Source organism: Balaenoptera musculus, chromosome 7 (genome assembly GCF_009873245.2).
Source record: "Balaenoptera musculus isolate JJ_BM4_2016_0621 chromosome 7, mBalMus1.pri.v3, whole genome shotgun sequence".
Classification (NCBI taxonomy): domain Eukaryota; kingdom Metazoa; phylum Chordata; class Mammalia; order Artiodactyla; family Balaenopteridae; genus Balaenoptera; species Balaenoptera musculus.
In genome coordinates this window covers 67,910,482-67,935,373 of record NC_045791.1, presented here as the reverse complement: position 1 = coordinate 67,935,373, position 24,892 = coordinate 67,910,482, and the positions used below count along the sequence as shown (strand labels likewise).

Genomic DNA, 24,892 nt, shown 5'->3' with positions numbered 1-24,892 from the left:
CATGATCTCAGATGTTTAGATTTCTTATCCATAATTCCTTGAACCTAGTGTCTTACATAAACAATGTGCTTCCTTGACTAATTGTGGTCATTGGAGAAATAACTGGATAGAAGATAATTTATATTTAGATAGTCTTTAGTAAATATTTGTTAAAAGCATGATTTTATAAACTTCCTTCTTATTTTTTCAACTAAAAGCTCTTCTGGAGTAGCTTATATGTCTTTTACTTTTGTATCTCTCTGGCATGGGATATGGTCACAGACTCTTGATAAATGCTTATGTAATCTATGAAAGTGGATGTGGATAGATTTGCTGAGTATAAAATAAGTGAACTTCTAGCACAGATATTTGATACCTTTTTTTCTCACTGTTTTCTAAATTATAAACTGGCACCCATGGTTGAAACCCATTGTCTTTCAAGCTAAATGTTACACAATACAACAATTTTTGACTTCCTAAAATTTCAAGGCAGCATAATCCAGAATTCTGTATCTAAATTGGAGGAATGGTATTTTAATTTGGCTTTGCTGAATTTCCAAATGGCTGTAGAATTGGACCTGGAAAAATGCATTTATAGTTCATCAGAGTGTTGCCAGACTTAGTCATCGGTGGCAACTGATGCCTCCCGTGTTGCTATGTGCCGCTGTCCTGGGTTTCTGCGCTGCCAGGCAGCTCCACGCACCGAAGAGCCACATCCCTGCTCCCCTCTAAGACACCCACCTATGTAGGCATCAGGAGGTTTAGAAACAAGAGTGCTGTTGTTTTACCCTCAGACAAGAGAATAGATGCCAAAGAGATGAAAACAGGAAGTAATGAGTGAGAGGAAGTGCCTGTGCTCCTTCAGATCCATCCCAGCCGGTTGGTAGAAAGAAGGAGTTCGTTGCTTGTTACCAGCAATGAGCCAGGAGTGATAATATTATACAGCCTGGAAGTGAATTTTTGGAAGAAATCATTTTGGATATTAGTTTCGCACTTAAAAAAAAAAAACTAAAAAATTGTTAAAGAAAGGAAAGAAAGACATTACAGAACCCTTTTGACTTCTCTGACCTAGATAGCCTCGGTGAAGTGCCCCTCTTAAATATTCCCACAACAACTTGGGTTTGCCTCTAGTTTTATACTTAAAGAACTGTGTCCTTCTAGTCTATCGCTGGAATGGTTCCCTAACTGGTCTGTGAGCTTCTTGAGGATGGGGAGGAATTCGTAACTTGACCTCTGTATTCACAGTGCTTGGCAAAGTAACAGATGGATAATAAATATTTGTTAAATAAATAAACTATATTATCAAAATGCATACATTATGTTACTTTGATGTTTGTTTCAAGAGTAAGCGCATTTACTTTATAATTTGAAACTATTCTTAATGCCGAAGCTATTGGAAGACTAAAACATCCAAGGAAGCCTGAAAAACGCACAGCGGAGCAGCTGCACCGTGGGGGCTGCTGGGATGGTGTGAATTGTGGCTTTCCGCTCTCTCACTGCTATGCATTCAGACTATCTTAGGGTTCGAAGTCCATTTTCTTACCAAAGAGGACATTGAAGGACAGTCAGTATGTGACCAATCTACTCTTCAATTAATGCCTTTTGGAATTCTGCATTCCTTTCACTCCTAGCTTATTTGCAGCCTGCTTTTATAAACATAACTTTTTTTTTTCCCCCAAATGATTGAAGATTGTTTTTGTTTGGGATTCTAGAAAGCCCTCAGGTTGATGTTCCTGAGAATTAGCTTTAGTTAATTAAAATAAATAGCATTAGGCAAAGACCTCTCAAAACACAGAGGAAGATTTCCAGGATAAGAACCAATAATTCAAAAGGGACTGGGACTCATGTAGGTTAATGAGAAAATAGAATTAATTTTATAAAAATTTCAATGTGTATGCAAATTTTCCAAAATGAATTCTTGAAATATACATTTGTACAAACTTATTTTTTCTCCTATAAGAAAGTTGCATTACCTTTTGCAACTTCTGTATATTTTGATTGTTTTTGGCAAGGAAGCTGGACTCCAACTGTCTCATTCCACGACCTAAACTATGTTCTTGTACTAGACAAGTATTCACTAAAACTTTCTGGATAAATAAATACTGGTTAAATGGATTAAATAATGCCTCCATTCCTTTTTCCAGATTGACTAATTTATTTGGATTTATTTTCAGCAGCAATTTAAGGCAACTTTATTTGTCATATCCTAGTATATTTCATCCCATCCAAAAGTGAAGGCTCATATTTCATCTTTTCCTATACATTAATGAGTAGAGAAACTGAGGCACATATCCTTTACTAAAGTAAACAACCTAGTTAATGTCTTTTTGTTCAACCTAAATCTTTTGTTCAACCTAAAACAGCTTAGCAGATGTTCTACATTCTTCTCCTCTGATCTCAACACCAGATAACCCAATGTGTTATCACAAAAAAAGCGTTCCATAGCTATTTGGGATTGAACAAATAATGAAAAGTCTTTTGAAAACTCTAAATCTTCTTTCTTAAAACATGTTTTAAGAAAGAAATGTTTTAAGAAAATAATGTGTGTTCCTTTCCTTTATTTTCTTTTCCTCTACATAAGGGTGTTTTAATTTGGTCTCCATTCATTTACTTATTAAGGGTAATAACTTCTCAGAAGCACTGAGAAGTTATTACCCTTAATAACTTTACAGTTATTGTAAATAACTGTATTTATAGTTATTTACTTTAAATACAGGTCAAAATCTTGGCTTTTGGCTTTAAATACAGGTCAAAATCTTGGATTCCGTTTTTTGTATTTTTCTTGTCCAAACATAGGATAATGAAATATCCCTAGTTTAGTTCTGTAAATATTCTCTTATAATATAACAATAACTCTTTTTAGTTATATAATAACTCTATAATTATAAAACAACTCCACCATCTAAAGCTGCTAACACAAACAACTAATATTCAATTCAATTAACAAATTCATTCAACAAATATTTAATGAGCATCTACTATGATCCTGACTACTATTCTAGAATATCAGGATACATCAGTGGACAAGCCAGAATAAATTGTATCTGTCCTTATAAAGCTATAAATCTATCATGAGGAGACACAAAATAGACAAAAATACAATAATATAGTAGGTTCAAAAGTGCTAAATACCACATTAAAAGAAAAAAAAGCAGGAATTGGTAGATGGAGGGTGACATGGGTGTGTGTGGTAATTTTCAATTTTTTGTAAGGCGGTCAGAGTAAGCTTCATGGAGAAGGTGACATTTGAGCTAAGACTTGAAGGAGATGAAGGAAATCTGAAATGTGGGTACTATATGTTGCTCAGAATTTGTTACTTAATTTATCTCCAGACTACATAAAAGTCATGATACTACCCATTTGAAGAGAGAAATAGCTAGGCAGATTTTTGGTTCTCTTCTTTATTTCAAGCAATGTCTTTGCTGGAGAGAGATTAAGCAGACAGACTTCATTCAAAAAAAAACAAAAAACAAAAAACAGTTTGAAACTTTTCATGCATTTAGGCAGGCAATTCATACATTTGGCATAGCACAAATTGTACTTAATTATTCATTTAGGATTAATATTTGAGAATAGAACTAGGGTTTGCTATAGATATTACTACTAAAATTTCTAGTGTTTCCAATATAAGGCAGGCTCAATTCTCTGTGTGGTGTTTTTACAACTAGTCAATAGTTTGAGCCTTTGGTTGGAGAAAAAAAAAAAAAAAATCTATGTCAAATGCATTAACAGACTGAAAGTTGGTTTTCCAGACAAAACTGTAGATGAGCATTGCATGTGCACTGTGTGTAATTTTAGTTTCACATTTTGGCCACAATCATTTAGATTTCCCAATGATACATGGAAAGAAACTTAAGTAATACCTAATATAAAAGATTTTCCTTTTTATTTTTTCCATTTTAAGTAAAGGAAAAACAGCAGTTTTACTAGTTAACTGGAAAGCCTTTGCATGTGAGATTGAGAAACATTTCATGACTGTATTGAAGAAACTAACTACCTTTGTACAGTTTGTCTAATCTCATTATTTGTATGTTTCACTGAAATACTATGTATACATTGTCTTCTTTTTACTTTCTCAGATTTCAAGATAAGTTTTCAAAATTAATTGTTATTATATTGCTTTAGAATATTAAATATGATTGTCCTAGTGGAACAGAAATTTAACTCAGCTCAAATAATCATCAAATGGCTACTTTTGTTCAACTGGTACAAAAAAATAGAGAAGGGCACAAAAAAAGTAATAGTTTGAATAACCATCCTAAAAAAGGGATTTAAATTCAGAGGGCTCATTGGAAAGTGAAAGCCTGTAAGTGGATTGAAGAAACAAAAGATGCAAAACTTCACAGGCCTGCTCCATACTCACCCACCCACTCTCTCACAGACCTTGAGGCTGCGGTGGAAAAATATTGTCAAAGTATGTAACAGATCCCCCTCAGCTGTCCCTGGTGGCTTCATATGTATCTTATTTTTTAAATGTTGGGGATCAGATAAGGAAAAAGAAATGATCAATGTGGAATTGTTGGCACTGAGTCAGAAGGGTCTAAAGGAAGAGCTGAATACTCTTCTTCGTCTCTCCGTTGTGTTGATAAACAGTGCCTGAGCGCAGAAGGAAGGGAGGGATTGCCTTGGAACATTCTCTGGAACTGAGTCCAGCAGCTGGGGCGATGCTGTGCATCGGTAAAGGCAGCATCTGTGCTCTGGTCCAGAGGGACTAGTGGAGCTGCTCTGCTGCTGCTTCTCTTGTCCCATAAAGCATTCTCTGCCCACTTCATGAGGACACCAGCTGACTGTGCCATGATTCTAACCCTTCAAAAACTTTTACAATTAGAGAAACTTTAAATTATGTTAACCCAGACCTTCATAACCAGCAAAGGGACCTAGACCAACTGGGCCAGGAAGGCTGAAGGGCTGCTATAGCTTTTTGAAAATTTTTTCAAAACGTGAGCGGCTGTGATGGACACAGTTTTCTTCCTTTCTGGCCACACAGAAGTCTAGATGTCAGGGGCATACTTAACAAGAACAATCAAGTGACCCATTTCCCTATCATTCAAAATAGGGGTCCTCAGTGCACATCCTCTTTGGGAAGTTTAGGGAAGGAGGAAAGAGAGCTTCATGTGCTATCTGTTTAATAAGCACATCAATGAACTAGTCCTTCCTGCCTTCATTCACTCACTCATTCATCCACACAGCAAATATGTTTATCAAAGACTGATTTTATGACATTGGATGTGAAGGTTACTGAGATGAACACGTCTGGCTCCCAAGGAGCTCACAGTCCAGTGAGAGAAAATGGTCTGAACAAACACTTGTTTGAATAAGAGATTTAAAATTTCTGTGATATGCGAGCACATTATTTCTACAAGGAAGATCTTTAGTTAATGACTACAGAATGTCCAGCATGGGCTTAGGTGCATTTATTTCATATATTCTTCAAAATTTTTAGGTAGACCCCAATAATTTAATATTAAAAATAGAATCACATCTCTCCTGGACAGTCAAAGGTTTCAATAAGGCCATTTCTATACAGACTTTTTTGCACAAGTACAATTATATAAAGGAATGTAGCCCTAGGGTGTGGGCCATAGTTGTCAAGCAGCAGCAGTTCTGATGTCTGAGTTTCTAATTGTCTATTATAATAAGATGGTGGATTTGTTCTGCCATCTAGTGATTAAGAACTGAATTCTTACAACTAAATTTAAAAGCACCTAATCTTTGTGAGAAGACAAATATCTGAGGATATATGAGAAACACAGGACAATTGAGTTACTCTCAAACAAAACATGGTCAGATAAAATACATCTCTTCTCTCTAAGAGATCAGTGCCAAGATGTTTGTGGTAATGACTTTGCAATGGATTGGTTTAATTTGTTGGAACATTTGATAAGGGTGAAAGAATCATGTGGCTTGGAAGATAAAATTTTTGGAAGTTACAACACCATGGAAGATTACAAAATAATGGCAATACAATAAGATATCTATCGGTCTTCCTCAATTTTAGGAAAATTAAAGAAACACGTAGAAAAAATACAAGTGTCAAAGTATTTTGGTTTTGGAATTCTTTTTCAGATTTTATAAGAAATAATTTTTAAACTTCTGGACCTTCAATTAAGGTTAATGTCAGCTTGCATTATTTTATGATTTCTATAGAGGAATCAGGAGGGCGGTATTGACCCTCTCAGAACGTCATATGAGAATTCTTACTTAGTTATTTTTTAATAATATTGTCATTCATAAAATAATTATGTCATGGCTACTTTACTGTAAATTGGCTGCAATTTTGCTTCCTATTTTACTTTTCTTTTTCATTTAAATAAATATCTATGTAGAAAACAGAAGGGACAACCTAATCATAAGGTACACAACTACCACGTACAAACTTGAGAACTGCAAGACACCCTGTATTTTCTACCCAGTGTTTCTTTGTACATGTCTTTCATTCAGACGTGAAGAATCAGAGTTCACGAAGTTTTTGTGCCCTCTGTGATGTGCATGGATTCTGTGCCGGGGAAGAGAGGGCAGGTTTTAGCAGCGAATGTGGTTTTTCATCTCCTTGCCATTTAAAAGCATTCCAACTAACTTTCCACATCATATTAAATTTAATTATAAATTCTCAGGGGGAAAAGGACCAGTGATGACTCAGAGTATAAAACTAACTTTTAACATTGTCATTTAAAGCAAGTAATATAGTGCCCCTTGGATTGAGGTCATGCTGTCTTAAACTTTCAGGAAGAAACTGACCGTCTGTGAGTTAACACAGACTGAGAGAATGTGTCTTTTTATTCCAACCTTGAAGGAGCCACAGAGAACAGTATAACTCACCCCTGAAGAGTCTCTCACATATTTTTAATGATGTTTAATCAACAACATCATTGTATGTCATCTCATTTTTTGTTTTTCACATTCACTACTTCCCCATATATAATTATTTCATCAGTGAAATTGAGACTTCACAATGATAGTATATATTTTTGAGAACAGAATACATATACTTCCAGTATTTTGCACATGCAGTCCTAGGCACATACCCACTTAACCCTCCGTAGATACATGTGAACACTTTTGCCTCCCAGGGTGTGGGAAGGGAGAAGCAAGCTAACTGAACTTGTGGTGTATCTCATTTTCAGTCAATGGTATTTAGTGCTTGTGATTGGATATTTCGTTCTCAATCAAAAAATTTAATGAACAAAGTTATTCTTTTTTTACTTAATGGAGTAGTTCGATGGACTATGGGTGTAAGTCCATTTCTATATAGGTTGTGTTTTGTGAAAATATTCACCATGGAACTACATTGTTTCAAAGTGATTTTTCTTCTAAAAGTAACACTGCTTATTTGATGTGCAAATTTCTTATTTTTTTCAAAATAGTTCTGCAGAAAAGCATATTAAAGCAGGATACTTATTTTCTCCTTAGTTTAAAATGCCTATAGTAACACTGGATAGACAGAGCCAATATTCTTTTATTGAGTAGCTATACATTATGTGATAAACATCTTTTGATGAAAATGAAACAGATTAGAAACTTCGTGCTCTTCTTGTGAATAACACAGAAGCCAGGATGTGGTGTCATGCTCTGAAAACAATTTTCCATTTGCCAAATATGTGATGAAAGACTATGTGAGGCAAAGTATTCCATAGAGCAGTGAGAAGAATGTTATCCAAGAAAAACTTTCTGAAGTTAGGAAGATGGATATTTGGACTAATGTGTTTAAACTGAAATCATTTTCATCCGTAGTTCTGTGTTAGCATTTGACTATATTGTGATAAATATATAAATATAACTAAATATATTTCAAAAACTAATTGTAAATGCATTTTAAAATTTTTAGTTTTATTTTTGTAAAGTGTAAAGTTAGTGCTGGTGCAGTTAAATTAGTGAACCATAATTTAGATTCATTCATTCATTCATATCCATCCATTGAACAAGTATTTGTTGAATGTCGGCTCTATGCAAGGTATGACATCAAGGTTTAGAAATACCATGACGAACAAGACACACTAGTTCTTACCTTCATAAAATTTACTGTCTAGTGGTGGAAATAAGAAAATAAACAAGGAAAAAAAAAAGAATACTAATTGTGATAAATCTTATGAAGGCAGTGATTCTTGCCTAGCCATTCCATTTTAGTAAATATTTAATTACCTTGCATATAATACAAAACGAATGAATCACTGGATGGATGGGTGAATGGGTTCTTTAAAGAGTTCTGTGAAGCATTTCAATTCGGTAAAGGAAGTCTACTTTTATAGGGTAGTCAGAGAAGAATTGTGGGGGGCAGGTGACAATTAAGCAAACCGTAATAGTGAGCTATCAGAGTCTGAGTTGAGGGATGGAAAGGTAGTGCTAGGCAAAGGGGTCAAGTTGTACAAGGACTGGGAGGGAGGGCCTTTGGGCTTGAAAAAGGAGCTTTGAATTTAAGTAGTTGGAAAACTCCTGAAGGAATTAAGCAAGGATTATATGATCCACATTATGTTTTAAAATACTATAGTTTTGTTTCTTAAGAATCACAAAGTTAAAGATGTAATATATGTGTTTATTTTATAGTAAATGTATAAGAGAACTACTATGTGTATAACTGTGTGTATATATTTCCAAATCTGCATTAAATTTTTATCTAAATGTAAGAAAAGTATTTGGCAGATATTAGGTTATAGCTTACCATATTGTTTTGGTTGTGACTTTCCTTAATTAATTTTGATGCAAAGATAATGAATGCATTACCTGTGTAAGCTTTGCATTTCCACTACAGTTTAGGAAACAACTTTAGTTTCGGATGTTTAGTGGAAATCTACTCCATGAAATGGGTCACCATTATTCTTTTTTACCTTAATGTTTAAAATGAATTTAAGTTTTTCTTCATGGTACGAGAATATATATTGTCTTCTGTTGTTGTGGGATTTACTAATGGAAAATTTCTGGTCAGTTTAAAGTCACATAGGGTTCACCAAACGCTGAAATTATGTATTCTCTTTGGAACTATTCTTTTCCTGCTTTTCAATGGTTTATTTTTATCCTTCTGACATGATCTTACCACGTTTGGTTATTTGTATCTTCAAAAATGATCTTGGGAAGCCTCTCTAACTTAGTATACTTAACTTTAGATCACTTTTTCCCCCCCTGTCATGCTGGAATATAAGTATCATAATAATTCAATTGTGAATTACATGCTTTGTCTTTAAATACTAATGAAGTAAGTTCATCTGTGTTTTGCCTCCTTAGGAGGTTACCGCTTAGCCCAGAGTTTTTTAGAACCCACAAGATGACTCACCTTCTTAAATATTTCCCAGATTCCAAAATTTCAGAAGATTACTAACCTCCTTTTTTTCTTCTTATTTTAGAAGGATATGGTGAAGAAATAGCCTGCACTCAGAATGGTCAGATGTACTTAAACAGGGACATTTGGAAACCTGCCCCTTGCCAGATCTGTGTCTGTGACAATGGCGCCATTCTTTGTGACAAGATACAGTGCCAGGATGTGCTTGAATGTGCCGACCCCATAACTCCTCCTGGGGAGTGCTGTCCTGTCTGTCCACATACAACTGGAAGTAGCAATACCAATTTTGGTAAGAATACTTAGGGCCAACTCAGAATTGGTCCAATGATTCATCTTTATAGTAACAGTGTTTTTTGCTCTCAGAATTCAGCGACCCAAGAAAATAATTAAGCCACTATTCAGTGGTCTTTGGGGTTAATAATTTCTCTCACCCACTTTATCTAACAGTAATGAAAATAAAGTTATTTCTTGTCTTCTTAAAAACCAGGGAATTTTTTTGGCTGCATTTTAAGTGGTTAAGTCTAATTTGAGAATTCCTTGTACTACTTAAGATGGTCATTTATTACCCTGTCCATGCTGGGTGCCTCCAAGATATTTGTTGCTTTTCTATGAAGTCCATTAATATCTAAGAGGAGCTCTAGAAACACATTTCTCTTCCCTGGTGCCAGCTTTGACCTTGGTAATGGAATAATAATTTCTAATGTAATTTATTGCCACAGCACCCTCTATTACATTGGCTCAGAAATGCAGAATGCTTTTAATGTTGGCTAAGAAGGACAAGAGAATGAAATGGATTTCCTTGAGAAAACAATGATATAAATTATTGGTTTTTAAAACTTCTTTTTTGGAGAAAAGTGTCTGTGTTTAACATAACCTGTGTATTTGAGTAACATGTCAGAAAAACTTCCATATAAGAGAAACAAGTTCATATTTATGTGTTTTAGTGAACCAGGTAAGAGTAATATTAAACTTTTAGGTTATTTGTTTTAGCAGTCATGAATGGAGACTTGCATGCATCCTTGTCTAGACAGTGTCAAGGCTTTATTTCTTCCCCCAAATTTCACTGCAAATAACAACAAATATGATGAAGTATTCAAAAGTATTTTCATGGAAACATTACATAGTAATTTACCAATTATCCTCTTGGATATCTTTCAACAGTGACAGTTTGCCTGGAATAAATACCCAAACTTAATTTTTAGCCAGGTAATACGGAAGATATAATGGGAAGAATTAAAAACAAGACACCAAAGGGCTACCTGAAGTAGATACAATCTGCACAGAATCCCCAGGAGTAAAGCAAAATTAAACCTGTGGGAATAAGCAAGTAGTATGTTGGGACAATGGTGGCAAATATCAAAAACCAGAGAAAAATACACAACTTCCTACAAATAGGTGGTTTAGGGAAGCCCAATTTATTCCAAGATGAATAATGAAAAAAAAAAAGAGATGACAACAGCATTGATACAAAGATACTATAAGGAAAAAGGTAGGACAGTTTAACGAAATTTATGAGATAAAGAACACACCAGTAAATATACTGTCACAGAACAGATAAAAATTCTGACCAACCATTTAACCATAAACTAAATAAAACTTAATGAAGTAATTGAAAGAAAGAACGTCATAAATTAGAAATACAAAAAGAAGGAATAATGAGTAAATAAGTAGGATAAACAAATCATCATAGGGAAATGAAGATGAAATAGGAAGGTGAACAAGGAGAATTGATAAATTCTGCAGAAATTGATAAATTGCACAAGGTACACAAGGAGAATTGATAAATTCTGCAGAAAATACAATAAGGGATGTAGAAAATAGAAATGAGAAAAGTAAAAATAAAAAATAAAAATAGTGAAAAGGATTTGAAAGAAAATAATATAGAACATATGTAAAGGATAGCCCTAAAGAAGAATCCCAAAGAAAAAATAAATGCAATAGAGCAGAACAAATAATGATATAATCCAAGAAAACTTTTCTGGAGTAAAATTAAACTTTCATTTTGATATTGAAAAAGGAAACCAAGTGGCTAAAAAAATTGACCCAGAAGAGTCAGCATAGAGACATATCTTAGTAAAGTTATTAAACTTTAAAGAAAAAGAGTCTTTTGGAAAATCAGTGAAAAAGAATGGATAAATTCTAAAATGAAAAACTATTCAGATTAGTCACAGATTTCTCCATAGTAATAATATTCAATACCCAAAGAGAGTGGAACAATATCTACATGTTTCTCAAGGAAAAAAATATGTGGAACCAAAGTTTAAAGATAAATCCATTCTCTCCTTCAAGTATTAAAGTTATGGAAAAAATAGCAAAGCACACAGGAACTCTGGGAATCTTTCCATAAATATCTTAGGGAAACTACTATGGGACAAACCCAAGACAACCAAGAGTTAATTGGGGAAATTGTCAAAGAACTGACGTGAACATTGATATATATAACTGTAGAAAGAGACTAAAACAAAAATGCAGTTTAGGGTGATGGATGGGAATGTAAATGTTATTGAATCTGACAATATAGAAATAATACAGCTAATAATACATAATGAGAGGAGAAGACAAAAAGGGGTAAAGTAGAGTTGAGTTTGCTAGTTCCTCACCTTTAAGAGGCAGAAGTCAAAAAATATCATTCAAAGCTGACAAATCATATAGAAGAAGTATAGTAGCACATTTAACACTACAGAGATAGATACTAGGGCATTTTCTTGTCTTAAATTGCGTGCTGGAAGAAAGTGTGGGGGTCAGAGAAGAAATAGGAAGCACTGTAATTTTTATCACTGCTCATTTTAATGGAGCTAATAGAAACTGTCTAAATAAAGATATGAGTAATATAAAAGAATAATGTTAAATAGTAGAGCCAATATATGAATCTTCTCAAACATCAGAAAGACTAACATACCAAACAATACAAATGTTCTTGAAAACATTATGAAACATTTTTTAAAAATATAATGAAAAATCTACAGCTATATTCTTAAAAAATTGAAAAAGAAAGAATAAAAATATGTGCATTTAGCATCCATCTCAAAAAATTAGAAAAAGAACAACAAAATAAGCTGAAAATAAGCAGAAGAAATTCATAAAGAAAAAATGAGTTGAAAAGTGAGAAAACTGAAATACAGTAGAAATATGTAAAATCAAAAAATAGTACTACAGGAAATCAACAAAATAAATTAACCATAAAATAAGAAATGGTAATGGGAAAATGACCAAATGAAAACAGAGAACATAAAAGAATGATAAAAGGTTTCTTTGCACAAATTTATGCTGATAAATTTGAAAACCTATATGAAATGGATACCTTTCTAGGAAAATATAATTTGCTAAAACTAGCCCTGGTAAAAGGAGAAAAAGTGAGCACACAGATTTCCCTAGAAGAAATAGAAAAATTTGTAAAGCAGATAGACCTACTAAAAGTAGCAGGTGATTTCACAGTTGTGCTAAACCATTACAAAACAGATTATTTTAATGCTGTTTAAGCTCTTCTAGAACATGCAAAGAGAAGGCATACTTCTAATGTCTTGTTATGAAGGAAGTACATCCTTGATAGCCAAATGTGGCAAGGATTGCACAAAAAAGAAAACTATAATCATACAAATTTACTTAATATTTTTAAATTTATAAAAAAACATAAATAAAATATTAAATCTATTAGCACATTAAAAGGATAATTAGCCATGAAAAAGTAGAGATTATTCCTTAAGTAAAAGAATAATTCAATATTAGGAAAGCTATTAATAAAAATAATTAATTAAAAATAATTATCTTAGCAGAGCTATTAAAAAATAATCACATGCTTTTCTCCATAATTGAAGACATTTGGCAAAGACAAATAAATATTCTTGATACAGATACTTAGTAACTTAGTAATAAATGACATTTCATTAACATAATAAAATATTTACATCTCAGCTTAGAAGCTTTATTATATTTAATAATAGAAGCATTACGTTTTTTTTTTTTTTAACATCTTTATTGGAGTATAATTGCTTTACAATGGTGTGTTAGTTTCTGCTTTATAACAAAGTGAATCAGTTTTACATATACATATGTTCCCATATCTCTTCCCTCTTTGCATATCCCTCCCTCCCACCCTCCCCACCCCACACCTCTAGGTGGTCACAATAGAAGCATTACCTTTAATGCTTAGGGCCAACTCAGAATTGGTCCAATGATTCATCTTTATAGTAACAGTGTTTTGTTACAATTGTGTACTTACAAAACCTGAGGGAATAGAGTAAAAAAATACTACAAAACAATTTAGTAAGATAGTGCAGTATAAAATTAACAAATTAATAGATATACTGTATACAATTACCTCATAGAATAAATAATAGGAATAAAAATATCTTATTTATAATAGCAATATATAGGATAAAGTGGCTAAGGATAAACTTCATACAAAATTTGCAAGACCTATCTGAAGAAAACTTTAAAACACTACTAACTCAAGTGATGACTTTAATAAATGTAATGTTTTATTATGTTCTTGGTTAGGAAGACTAATAATAGGAAAATTAATAATAGTGACCTCCTGTGAGAAGTGAAATGTGGGAATTAGAGGAAAGGGGACAAGAAGGAGATTTTTCACTGTATAATTGTATACCTTTATTAATATATTTTGGGTTTGTTTTTTTTAACCATGTGAATGAATAGCCTACTCAAAAAAGTATAAAAAACAAAAACAGCATACTGATTGAAGATAATTAGTTATAATTTTAATAGTCAATTTTATAATTTAATGAATTTTAAATACTATATAAAGGATGTTAAGAATAATCACATAACGTCAGAATTTTCCAAAGGGATGTATTATTTTGCCTCCTACGAACATACTGATCCAAAACAACTTTTGAATTATATCTACTGGTGACAGGGAAACCTGTTTAAGTTAAGTTCTGACTCTCTAAAAATAATTATTGAAATAAATATTTAGGAGATTCTCAATAACTATATCTGCATAAAATAACATATTTATTCTTTTCTTTTTATAGGTAGAGGAAGAAAGGTAAGTTTTACTTTGCATAGTTTCATTTTTGTAAATTTTTAAAATTCTAACGCTATCCACATAGGACTGTGCTTTGAAGTGTTTGAAAGCCTTTTGTAAAGTATAAAGTACCACACTAATATAAATATATGAGCACAGTTTAACTACTTTGATTATAGATTATAGATGCCTCTGTTTTATTCCCTTTGTTAATTTTTGTGTATAGATGTTTCTTCCAGAAGGTTGTGAATCCCTTAGGGATTGAGACTGTGTCATATTAACCTTTGTATTACTTGCATTTATCACAGCACTTAGTATATACCTTATGTATATTAAATGTCTAATTAAATGTCTAATTAATGTCTAATTAATTAATTAAGGTCTAATTAATATATTAAATGTCTAATGGATGTCTAACAGAAGGAAATAAGGAGGGAAGGAAGGAAGGAAGGAAGGAAGAGAAGGGAGGGTATTAGTTCTACTTCAGTGGAATCGTGGTCTCTCGTGCATTGATTGGGAAGTAAAGATTCATTTAAAAGAATTAATTGAACGTTTTGCCAAACACACATCACCTCCCTTTCTCTCCCCTTCTTCACATTCAAGGAACCTAAAATCTAATCCGAGAGACAAGCCTTACACTCAAGAGGACAATATTGGGGTATAGCCATGACCCTGGTACAGCTGGCTGGTTTAGCCACTTGTCATCTGGACATGGGTAATCCCAGTCAGTGAAGAGAGTTCCATTCCCCTGGAAGTGCTCTCCGTTTCCTGGTTAAGTTGAAAACTATGGAATTTGCTCTGGTCTTATCCAGATGGGCTGGGCACAGAAATCAAGAATGGAAATGAGCAGGCATCCCAATTTTCATGGCAGATTTTAGACAGCAAATTTAAATTCTTTGCCTCTGCATGCAGTGGAACTTTGGTAAAGTGATAATCAGATAATGCAATGAAATACCTTCATGGTAAATGAAAGTGATGCCATCTATCAAGGGGAGGTCCTTGTCACCTTTACATTTTTTGGTTCAGAGGGCAACACCATAAATTTGTTGTTGTCTTATTTGACATAAATATCAGTGAAGCTATTTACATTTGAATATATGTTAAAGGAGAAGGACTACAGATTCCAGCTCACATTTAATTTACATCTGAAAGCTATAAAAATATGAAACATAAAGGTTTGAGTATAGGCCTCAAACAAACTAGATAGATAGGTGAATAGGTAGGTAGATAGATAAACAATCTGTGAAATAAAAAAAGAACTAACGGTGAGAACTGCGCTGATGTAATCAATTTGATTTGGTTAGCAATCACCCAATTTGCTGAGGGACAGCTGTCAGGCTATGTCATTTAGTTTACTGCCTTTTCCCAAAGGTGGTATGGGACAGCTGGACACACTCAAAGCAGCTGTTAATTTAGCATGGTCTAGTTATGTGCTACTATCTTCATGACCCTGTTATTTATTATCAAGCATCATCAGAAATATGAGAGCAGAGTAATATTATAGAAATACATTTTGTGCTTGGTTTATATAAAATTGATTTTTATTTATCATTCATTCATTCATTCATTCATGTTAACCCCCAAATAATTACTGAGCCCTTGTTGAAATCCTGTAGGAGGCAAATAATACAGATGACATGATGCTGGGAAAAATGCCGTGACTGCTTCCATGGTAACGGCATGCCATAAAAGTGGTGAGGCATGTCCACAGAGCATTAAGTGATGAATAACAGATGAGAAGTAAAATAAACTGTAATTCTCATCTGAATCTGAGTACTTGAATTTTATGTTTCCCAGGGGTATGGAAATCAAATTTAGTAAAATTATCATTCCACATAAATTGATTTATTCAAAGCCCATATTAACAAAAGCAACAAATATTTACATATGTGGCTTATTTCCAAAATAAGAAATATCATAGAATCATTAGATAAATTTGTTATCAGAACCTGATAAGAGAACATTTAATCCCATATCAAGTATTGTGGAACAATAGGAGGCTCATTTTTCTAATTTTGCCTGAAATCATTTCTCCTCCCTTCTTACTTGTTTTTCTAGACTTGCTCCTAAAAGGAACATTTTCTTCAGTATCATTCTCATAAAGTCCTTTATTTATTGGACACAGATTTGCATACCCTCTCTGAACAATTAAAATTCTCTTAGTATTTCAAAGAAAGCTCTTTCAGCTCTTAAAAGGTTAATTTGTATTACTTTCATGTTAAAAATGGGAAGACCTAGTCTAGAAGTTAGCGCGGAGATAAGCCTGTTCTACTTTGCCTCCCATAGTTGTTGACCCCCTGTTCCTCTAGTCTTCTTGTAGGTGTGCTTCAGTCTACCCTGAAGCACCCTCCTGCCTCTGTAGAGCCATTTCCAATACTTCTTCTTTTTTTTTTTTTTTTAAAACATCTTTATTGGAGTATAATTGCTTTACAATGGTGTGTTAGTTTCTGCTTTATAACAAAATGAATCAGCTATACATATACATATATCCCCATATCTCCTCCCTCTTGCATCTCCCTCCCACCCTCCCTATCCCACCCCTCTAGGTGGTCACAAAGCACCGAGCTGATATCCCTGTGCAATGCGGCTGCTTCCCACTAGCTATCTATTTTACATTTGGTAGTGTATATATGTCCGTGCCACTCTCTCACTTCGTCCCAGCTTACCCTTCCCCCTCCCCATGTCCTCAAGTCTATTCTCTACATCTGCATCTTTATTCCTGTCCTGCCCCTAGGTTCTTCATAAGCATTTTTTTTTTTAGATTCCATATATATGTATTAGCATACAGTACTTGTTTTTCTCTTTCTGACTTCACTCTGTATGACAGACTCTAGGTCCATCCACCTCATTACAAATAACTCAATTTCGTTTCTTTTTATGGCTGAGTAATATTCCATTGTATATATGTGCCACATCTTCTTTATCCATTCATCTGTTGATGGACACTTAGGTTGCTTCCGTGTCCTGGCTATTGTAAATAGAGCTGCAATGCATTTGCAATACTTCTGAATTCTCAGTTTATTCCTGACTTCATGAGTATTAGCTGTCTCAGCATTAGAATCAGCAAGTATGATCAGGGTACTGTTCTTTCATTGAGTCCACCATTAAGACTGTCAAGATTGTAAAATAATGTTTTAAATGAAGACAAAATCTAAGAGTAAAATACTGAGGCATTGATTAGGTAAACCAAGCTCAGGTACATGATGGAAAACTAATATTACCAGAATGTTAACAGTGATTATCTCCTGGGCATGAGTATGATATTTAGTTTATCTCTCTGTTTCCTCTATTTAACAATTCCCTACTATGAACTCATGTTCTTTATATAATCAGATATAAGAACAGTATATGTAAAAGGAGAAATTTAATAAAAGAGAATTCATTATCGTTGCATTTTCTATAGTTTGGATGTAATCCTCAATGCATTCATTCTCTGTAATTGCCTAGGAAAAAACATTTTTCATAGTGTATTAATGAAAATTAATATATTAATTAATTTATTGAGAACTTCTGTGTGTCCAGCTGAGAATATAAAGTAGACATAATCATGACCTTGGGGAGACCAAAATCTGTTGGAAGACAAATTCTGAAATAAATAATACAAGCAAGTACGTGATACAGTAGAGGTATATAAAGATACAATTCATCCAATATTATTTAAACTATATACTTGACATCATGCTATAAGAATGCAGTTTTTGATAATCTAAAGTTCTAAGAATCAAAAGAAATTCCATCTGTATCTGTTGTGTTATCTACATCTATTATAAGAGCAAATTAAACTTCCCGACTTTATTTAAGTTATGATAGTTTCTTGTGTTATTTTTTACTTTCCTGTTCAGTTAATGTTTTTTCTAGATTTTCCACAGATATTGAGAATTACCTGACTAATATTATTATGTTCTTTCTTTTCTTTCCTTTTTTTTTTTCTTAAAAGACAGCCATACATCTCTTGTTATTTCTCATATTCTTCCATGAGTTAAAAAAAAAGGGATGGCAGGTGTTTCAGGAATGGCATCTGATAGGTTACTAAAAGCTAGGTGGCATGTAATATGAGTGTGAAAATTCAAATATGTCCACATTTCTGGATTTTCTCTTTGGGCTTGATTACTGTGAAAACTGAAGGGAAACAACTTTACACATTTCACACTTTGGATTAATTTTCTTTTCATGTCTTTGAGATAAGTAGTGTTTTTTTCATGAATAATGTCTGACTAAATATTTTAAAGATTGATTGTTAACTTTTTTTCTCAATTTATTTTTTTACCTTTCTTACACAGAAATTTCCAGTGTTTACATGGAATATTCTAATATGACATGTTAATGCTCAACAAGCCACTATATTTTGCTAATTGAACTTTTATTTTGTTTCATAGGGACAAAAAGGAGAACCAGGGTTAGTGCCTGTTGTAAGTATATATGTATATACTGCTTTCATGTACCATTGATAAACTTAGTTACAGTCTTGTTGTATTGATATATTATTGCTTATATACATACTTTCAAAAACAGGGAATTTATTTTATAACCAAGTTTTTAGTATAAAAGAAGCAAACCAAAATAGATCAATTCTTTAATACAATATTTCATGTTTATTTTTCACAATTTCCTAACTTTTATTGTCGCATGACTAAAGGTGTAAATCAGGGTTTTACAAAATTAAATATAATGTATGTGAATATAAAGTGATAGTTAAGATGTACATTTTTTATAGTATAAATAGCCATATAATCCAAATGGAAAGGCATGATTTAATGTGCCACACTTCTGGAAATACGTTATGCCATTATCCTGATTTAAATTCAGAGTGTATAAGAGTTCTTAAGAGTTATTTAGACTTGTAGATGATCAAAAAGTATATCATTAAAGAGGATGAAAGTTCTTCACCACTCTCAAAGATTTTAAAGGAGTTATCATCATTTTGTCAACACAAAAATATAACATGTTGATTTATTTGACAATATTTGCATGTTTGCTTTGCTTTTAAATTGGCTTGTCTTTAACAAAGATTCCCTAAAAAGTAAACCATTCATATTGTTTTCTTTCATTTAAAAACACAATGTCTAAGGTACTGTTTTAAGCGCTTTCCAAATATTTATTTGTTTGTCTTCACAACAACTCTGAGACGGAGGTAATTTCATAATCATTATCACCATTTTACAGAAGAGGAACCTTAAGTACAGAGACAGTAATTAATTAGTCCAAGGTCATACAACTGGTAAGGGAAGGGATGGAGTTAGGATTTGAACCCAGCCGTCTTGGCTCCAGCATTGGTGCTCTCAATCACTATACCAGTACTGCCTCCCTATATTAGAGTTTAAATTAGATAATGTCTTAGCTTTATAGGCAAGGAGGAAATGGGCATCAACTGTCAACATCTATTTGTTCTAAAAAAATTCACTGGGCTTTTGTTGTTATTCTTATTTGTTAGACTATTAAGTTTTTGAAAACTCCTTAGAAACTTTTTCTTTACATATTATCTTGTTTATCATTTAGGTAACAGGCATACGTGGACGTCCAGGACCCTCAGTAAGTAGTTTCCTCCAATATTCATGGTACTGTTAAGTTCTTTGAGATACTGAATCTTTATGGATATTATATCTATGAAAAGACAATAGACTATAAAATAATGATGCTTGATTTCTTGAAACATTTTGTTTTGAAACATCCTCAAGTTTAAGAATTCCTTTGCAGCAGTGAATGATATTGATGAACCCTAATTAGGTTAACTGTACTCATTGAAATTAGGGCATATTAGTCTGTTGTTTGACAATGATTAAGGGTAGACTCCTTTTATCTGTTTAATGAAACAAACTGTTAATTTCATCTGTTACTATAAAATTAAATCACATATTGCATTAGAGTTTGAGAAATTATGCATCAGGTAGCATATTTCTGGTTTAGCGTAAAGGACTATTGATTTCAGGTTTGGATTAGTGGTAGCATTCACAGGTAACCAGATGGATAAGACACACACACACACACACACACACACACACACACACGCACACACAATTCCTGTAAATTTTAAAACACGTTAAATTAACATAAGTGAAATACTGATACGCTTTAACAGACCTGCTATAGTCCTTCTGAAGCTTTTGCTTTTAAACAATACTGTATGTTGACTTGAGTAAATGAACAGTCTAATTTTTATAACTCGATTGAAACTTTTTTTTTAATATTTATTTAATTTTATTTATTTATTTATTTATGGCTGTGTTGGGTCTTCGTTTCTGTACGAGGGCTTTCTCTCTAGTTGCAGCAAGTGGGGGCCACTCTTCATCGCGGTGCGCGGGCCTCTCACTATCGCGGCCTCTCTTGTTGCAGAGCACAGGCTCCAGACGCGCAGGCTCAGTAATTGTGGCTCACGGGCCTAGTTGCTCCGCAGCATGTGGGATCTTCCCAGACCAGGGCTCGAACCCGTGTCCCCTGCATTGGCAGGCAGACTCTCAACCACTGCACCACCAGGGAAGCCCAATTGAAACTCTTTTGAAGAGAAATAAAATTCTCCTGGCAACTGCCATTTTCTGGGAAAAAAAGGTTAAGCTATCAGCACAAAATGCCACTTTTGAAATATAATAATTTGTTATTTAAAAAAATATATTTATTTATTTGGCTGCATCGGGTCTTAGCTGTGGCATGTGGGATCCTTCGTTGCAGCGCACAGGTTCTTTATTGCGGTGCGTGGGCTTCTCTCTAGTTGCGGCGTGCGGGCTCTCTAGTTGCGGCTCACGGGCTCTAGAGCACATGGGCTTAGTTGCCCCGCTGCACGTGTGATCTTAGTTCTCCGACCCCCTGCACTGGAAGGCGGATTCTTAACCACTGGACTACCAGGAAAGTCCCAATCATTTGTTATTTTAATGGAGAAATAACTGCAATTACCATTTGGAAAATTCTCAGTGGATTTTAAATATACGATGGAGATGATGCAATATTCTAAATCAAGTTAAAAAAAAAGATACTTGAAGGCACACAAATTAACAGTAGAATAAGAGGCCTTTCTTTCCACTGCTTTCATCAGCAACTTGAATAGTGATGAACAGTTTGGGATATCATGTACCAATATGAACTCATACATCCGTCAGAAAATTGGAAATCTGGAGTTTGTACGATTTTGTAGTTCTCAAATCTGAATCGTCAGTTTTTGTGTCTGAGACAAGACAGCAAAAAAACAGCCCTTACAAATTTACAGTTATTGTTCAAACTAATATATACAGCTCATTGGGCACCACGTTTTTACACTTCTTTTCAAGTCTTTAAGCTTCAGTGCTAAAAAAACCAGCCTTTCTGTGCACACAGAGCTTTTATATGCACATGGGTTTATTTTCTGTAGTCTTCAACTGAATTAAATTTTTAAAAAGTGTGATATTTCTATTTTCCAATTTTCTTATATCGGTAAACCTTTAAAACAAAAATGTCTGAAGTATACGTGTTTTGCAGGCATAACCACTGTTTTCTGTTTTAGGGACCTCCAGGATCACAGGGACCAAGAGGAGAGAGAGGCCCAAAAGGAAAACCTGTAAGTTGGCAGTGGAGTTCCCTTTTTGCGAATTGTGCTGTGTACTGCATAAGCCCGTCTACACCAAGCTCCCTGGATGCAGCAAAGAGCCAGTGGCACCGTTCCTTTCTCACTTCTATTAAACGTGACATAGAATTCAGGCCATGAGGTAATTGCGTATCGATCCTGATTCAGAGGAAGGCATCACATGCTAATAATTACCTAACATCTTCTTAGATAACACAGATGATATTTATTTGTCCTTTAGGGGGTCAAATTAAGATAAAGTAGAATCTTAGGAAACATAATGAGTACCTCATGTTGTTTTCAGAAGTTGTAAATCATGAGTAAACAATGCCAAGAATGCATTGTTGAGATAAAACACCCAAGTTCTGTGATCTGTGGTTGCTGCAGGAATATCCAAATAGGATAAAGGAACAAGAAATTATTAGAGGACAAAATTTTCTTTCAAGTGGTTGTATAATGAATTTATTTCCCAAGTAACACTGCCTTTTTCACTGAGCAGCTGCTGCGGAGCTATCAAAGGAGTGATTTTAAACATCAACAAATTCATTACCAAAGGGAACATCTTTAAATTTAAATAATCAACTCTATATTCTTGAGATAAGACATGAGGTTATTATGTAATATGTGCCAAATGTTTTCTCTTATTACCAAGTCCTACTATAGCAATTCTTTTGCTTTTTTTATATCTCACCCTCAAAAACTTATGTCCTTTATGTACTAAATACCTAGACAAATTTGTGTATTGCTGTCATTATCCGTGTTACAATCAGAAAAATTTCTGCTGCTTAATTTTCTAATGATATCTACTAAAATTTAACTCTCTATGGATTATTTTTTTAGCTTTGTTCTCATAGAATTTTTTTTTAATTAATTAATTTATTTATTTTTGGCTGTGTTGGGTCTTCGTTTCTGTGCGAGGGCTTTCTCCAGTTGCGGAGAGCGGGGGCCACTCTTCATCGCGGTGTGCGGGCCTCGCACTATCGCGGCCTCTTTTATTGCGGAGCACAGGCTCCAGACGCGCAGGCTCAGTAGTTGTGGCTCACGGGCTTAGTTGCTCCGCGGCATGTGGGAGCCTCCCAGACCAGGGCTCGAATCCGTGTCATCTGCATTGGCAGGCAGACTCTCAACCACTGCGCCACCAGGGAAGCCCCCCTCTCTATGGATTTTTAACCTTCCAAAGATGTATTTATCCATATCTAAATGGGAAAAATAGATGAGCAAGGAAGGAACAAACAATCTTAAATATACAAATAAGGAAAAAACAGATTTTAGATCATGTCCCTAGGAACTCTTGCCACTGGTTTCATCTTTGATACTGTTTTTTGCTTCTACACATTTCACCAAGTATAGGGTGATGCCAGTACTGTTTCCAAACCGCAGCTAGAGTTATGGAAGGTATTTGCAGGTATGCAGGTAAATGACAGTGGCCCCAAGGAAGGAGTTCATAGCCATGTAGGTGGGCAGCAAAGCTGTGTCCCGATTCCCTTATGGCCCATTCTTCATTGCTGTTCTGCTGAGCTACCTCACCAGCGTTGGTAGCTTAAATGCTGTTGGTAGGTCTTCAGATGTCTGTCCAGGGTCTAGGATGACAGAGACAGGTGGAAGATGACTTCAGTTGGGTGGAGGGTGGGTGGTCATGCAGAAAACACTGTGTATCAATGTACTTGTGCCCAGAATAATTGATAAAACTGAGTCCTAAGTCTACGTAGAAGTTGCTGTGGAAATAGTTGTTGGAATTCCAGAATTTCTGTCAGGATTCAGTGAATCTACTCCTCACTTTTACTCTTCTCTTCTCGACTTAGTGCGTTATAGGCTCCATTTCCTATCTTGGTTAAGTCTGAGACAATCAATGTGAATTTTGTGTGTGTGTTTGAAAAACTGTGAGGAGTAGTTATTTACCTGGAATCAAGCAAGACAGTCCTGGCAGATACCCAAGTAGGAAATCTGTTCCTCTCTTAATCCTAGCAAGCAGTGGTGTGATGGTAAATGTTTAATGACTGACTTATTTTTTTTAAAAAGAAAAAGGTTCTGAAGAACCTAGGGGCAAGACAGGAATAAAGATGCAGATGTAGAGAATGGACTTGAGGACACAGGGAGGGGGAAGGGTAAGCTGGGACAAAGTGAGAGAGTGGCATGGACATATATACACTACCAAATGTAAAATAGATAGCTAGTGGGAAGCAGCCACATAGCACAGGGAGATCAGCTTGGTGCTCTGTGACCACCTAGAGGGGTGGGATAGGGAGGGTGGGAGGGAGACACAAGAGGGAGGAGATATGGGGATATATGTATATGTATAACTGATTCACTTTGTTATACAGCAGAAACTAGCACACCATTGTAAAGCAATTATACTCCAATAAAGGTGTTTAAAAAAAAAGAATATGCCTGTAGCTTTTGCTGATTTCCCTGGTGTAAATACTCCCACCAGGGCTGTTTTCAAGATACTGGCATGATGTCATAAGATACCTACAGGTAGAATGTTTTGCCTCAGGTCCCAAGACTTGCAGGAGACGCTTACCTGGACAAAAGCTGTGGCTGACACAATATAGGCTGGTACTGCAGTCATAAATACCATTTTCCTCCCCTTACTTCATTACCATCAAACACTACAAAAGCTCGTGAAGCAGAGCACAGTTTCTCAATCTTAACACCACTGATGTTTGGGGCCAGATCATTCCTTATGCATTGTAGGATGTTTGGCAGCATTCCTGATTTCTACCCACTAGATTCTAGTAGAAACACCTGCCCCCCTCCCTCATACAATTGGAACAAATAAAAATGTCTCTTGGTGTTGCCAAATGTCCCCTGGCAGTGTGGAGTGGGGGAGGGGAGCAAACTGCTTAAGATTGAGAACTACTGATATAGAGATACTCTCTTGAAGCCCTCATTACTAGCCAATGATCATGACTGTCTCTCATCACATATCCTTAGTTTTAAGTGTATTGTCCTGGTAAATTCATAGTGGCAAACTAGCAACCTGTCAGGAGGTGGACAGTCAATGGTGTGATGAGTTCTAATTGCATGAGACGCAACCTCTATAGGTCTCTTCCCTCATCTGTAAAATGGGGACTATACCAGTTATTACCAACTCTAACATTTCATAGTATGTGTGTGTGTGTGTGTG

General features: G+C 34.6%; 1 protein-coding gene across 1 annotated transcript in view; it reads left to right on the top strand.

Moving 5' to 3' along the window:
* COL5A2 (collagen type V alpha 2 chain) overlaps positions 1-24,892 on the top strand; it is a 143,303-nt gene that overhangs the window by 56,612 nt on the left and 61,799 nt on the right. The window contains exons 2-6 of the mRNA XM_036857841.1: positions 9,315-9,539; positions 14,245-14,258; positions 18,614-18,646; positions 19,734-19,766; positions 21,706-21,759. Coding sequence (XP_036713736.1) covers positions 9,315-9,539; positions 14,245-14,258; positions 18,614-18,646; positions 19,734-19,766; positions 21,706-21,759 — 359 coding nt within the window. The remainder of the gene's footprint in view (positions 1-9,314; positions 9,540-14,244; positions 14,259-18,613; positions 18,647-19,733; positions 19,767-21,705; positions 21,760-24,892) is intronic.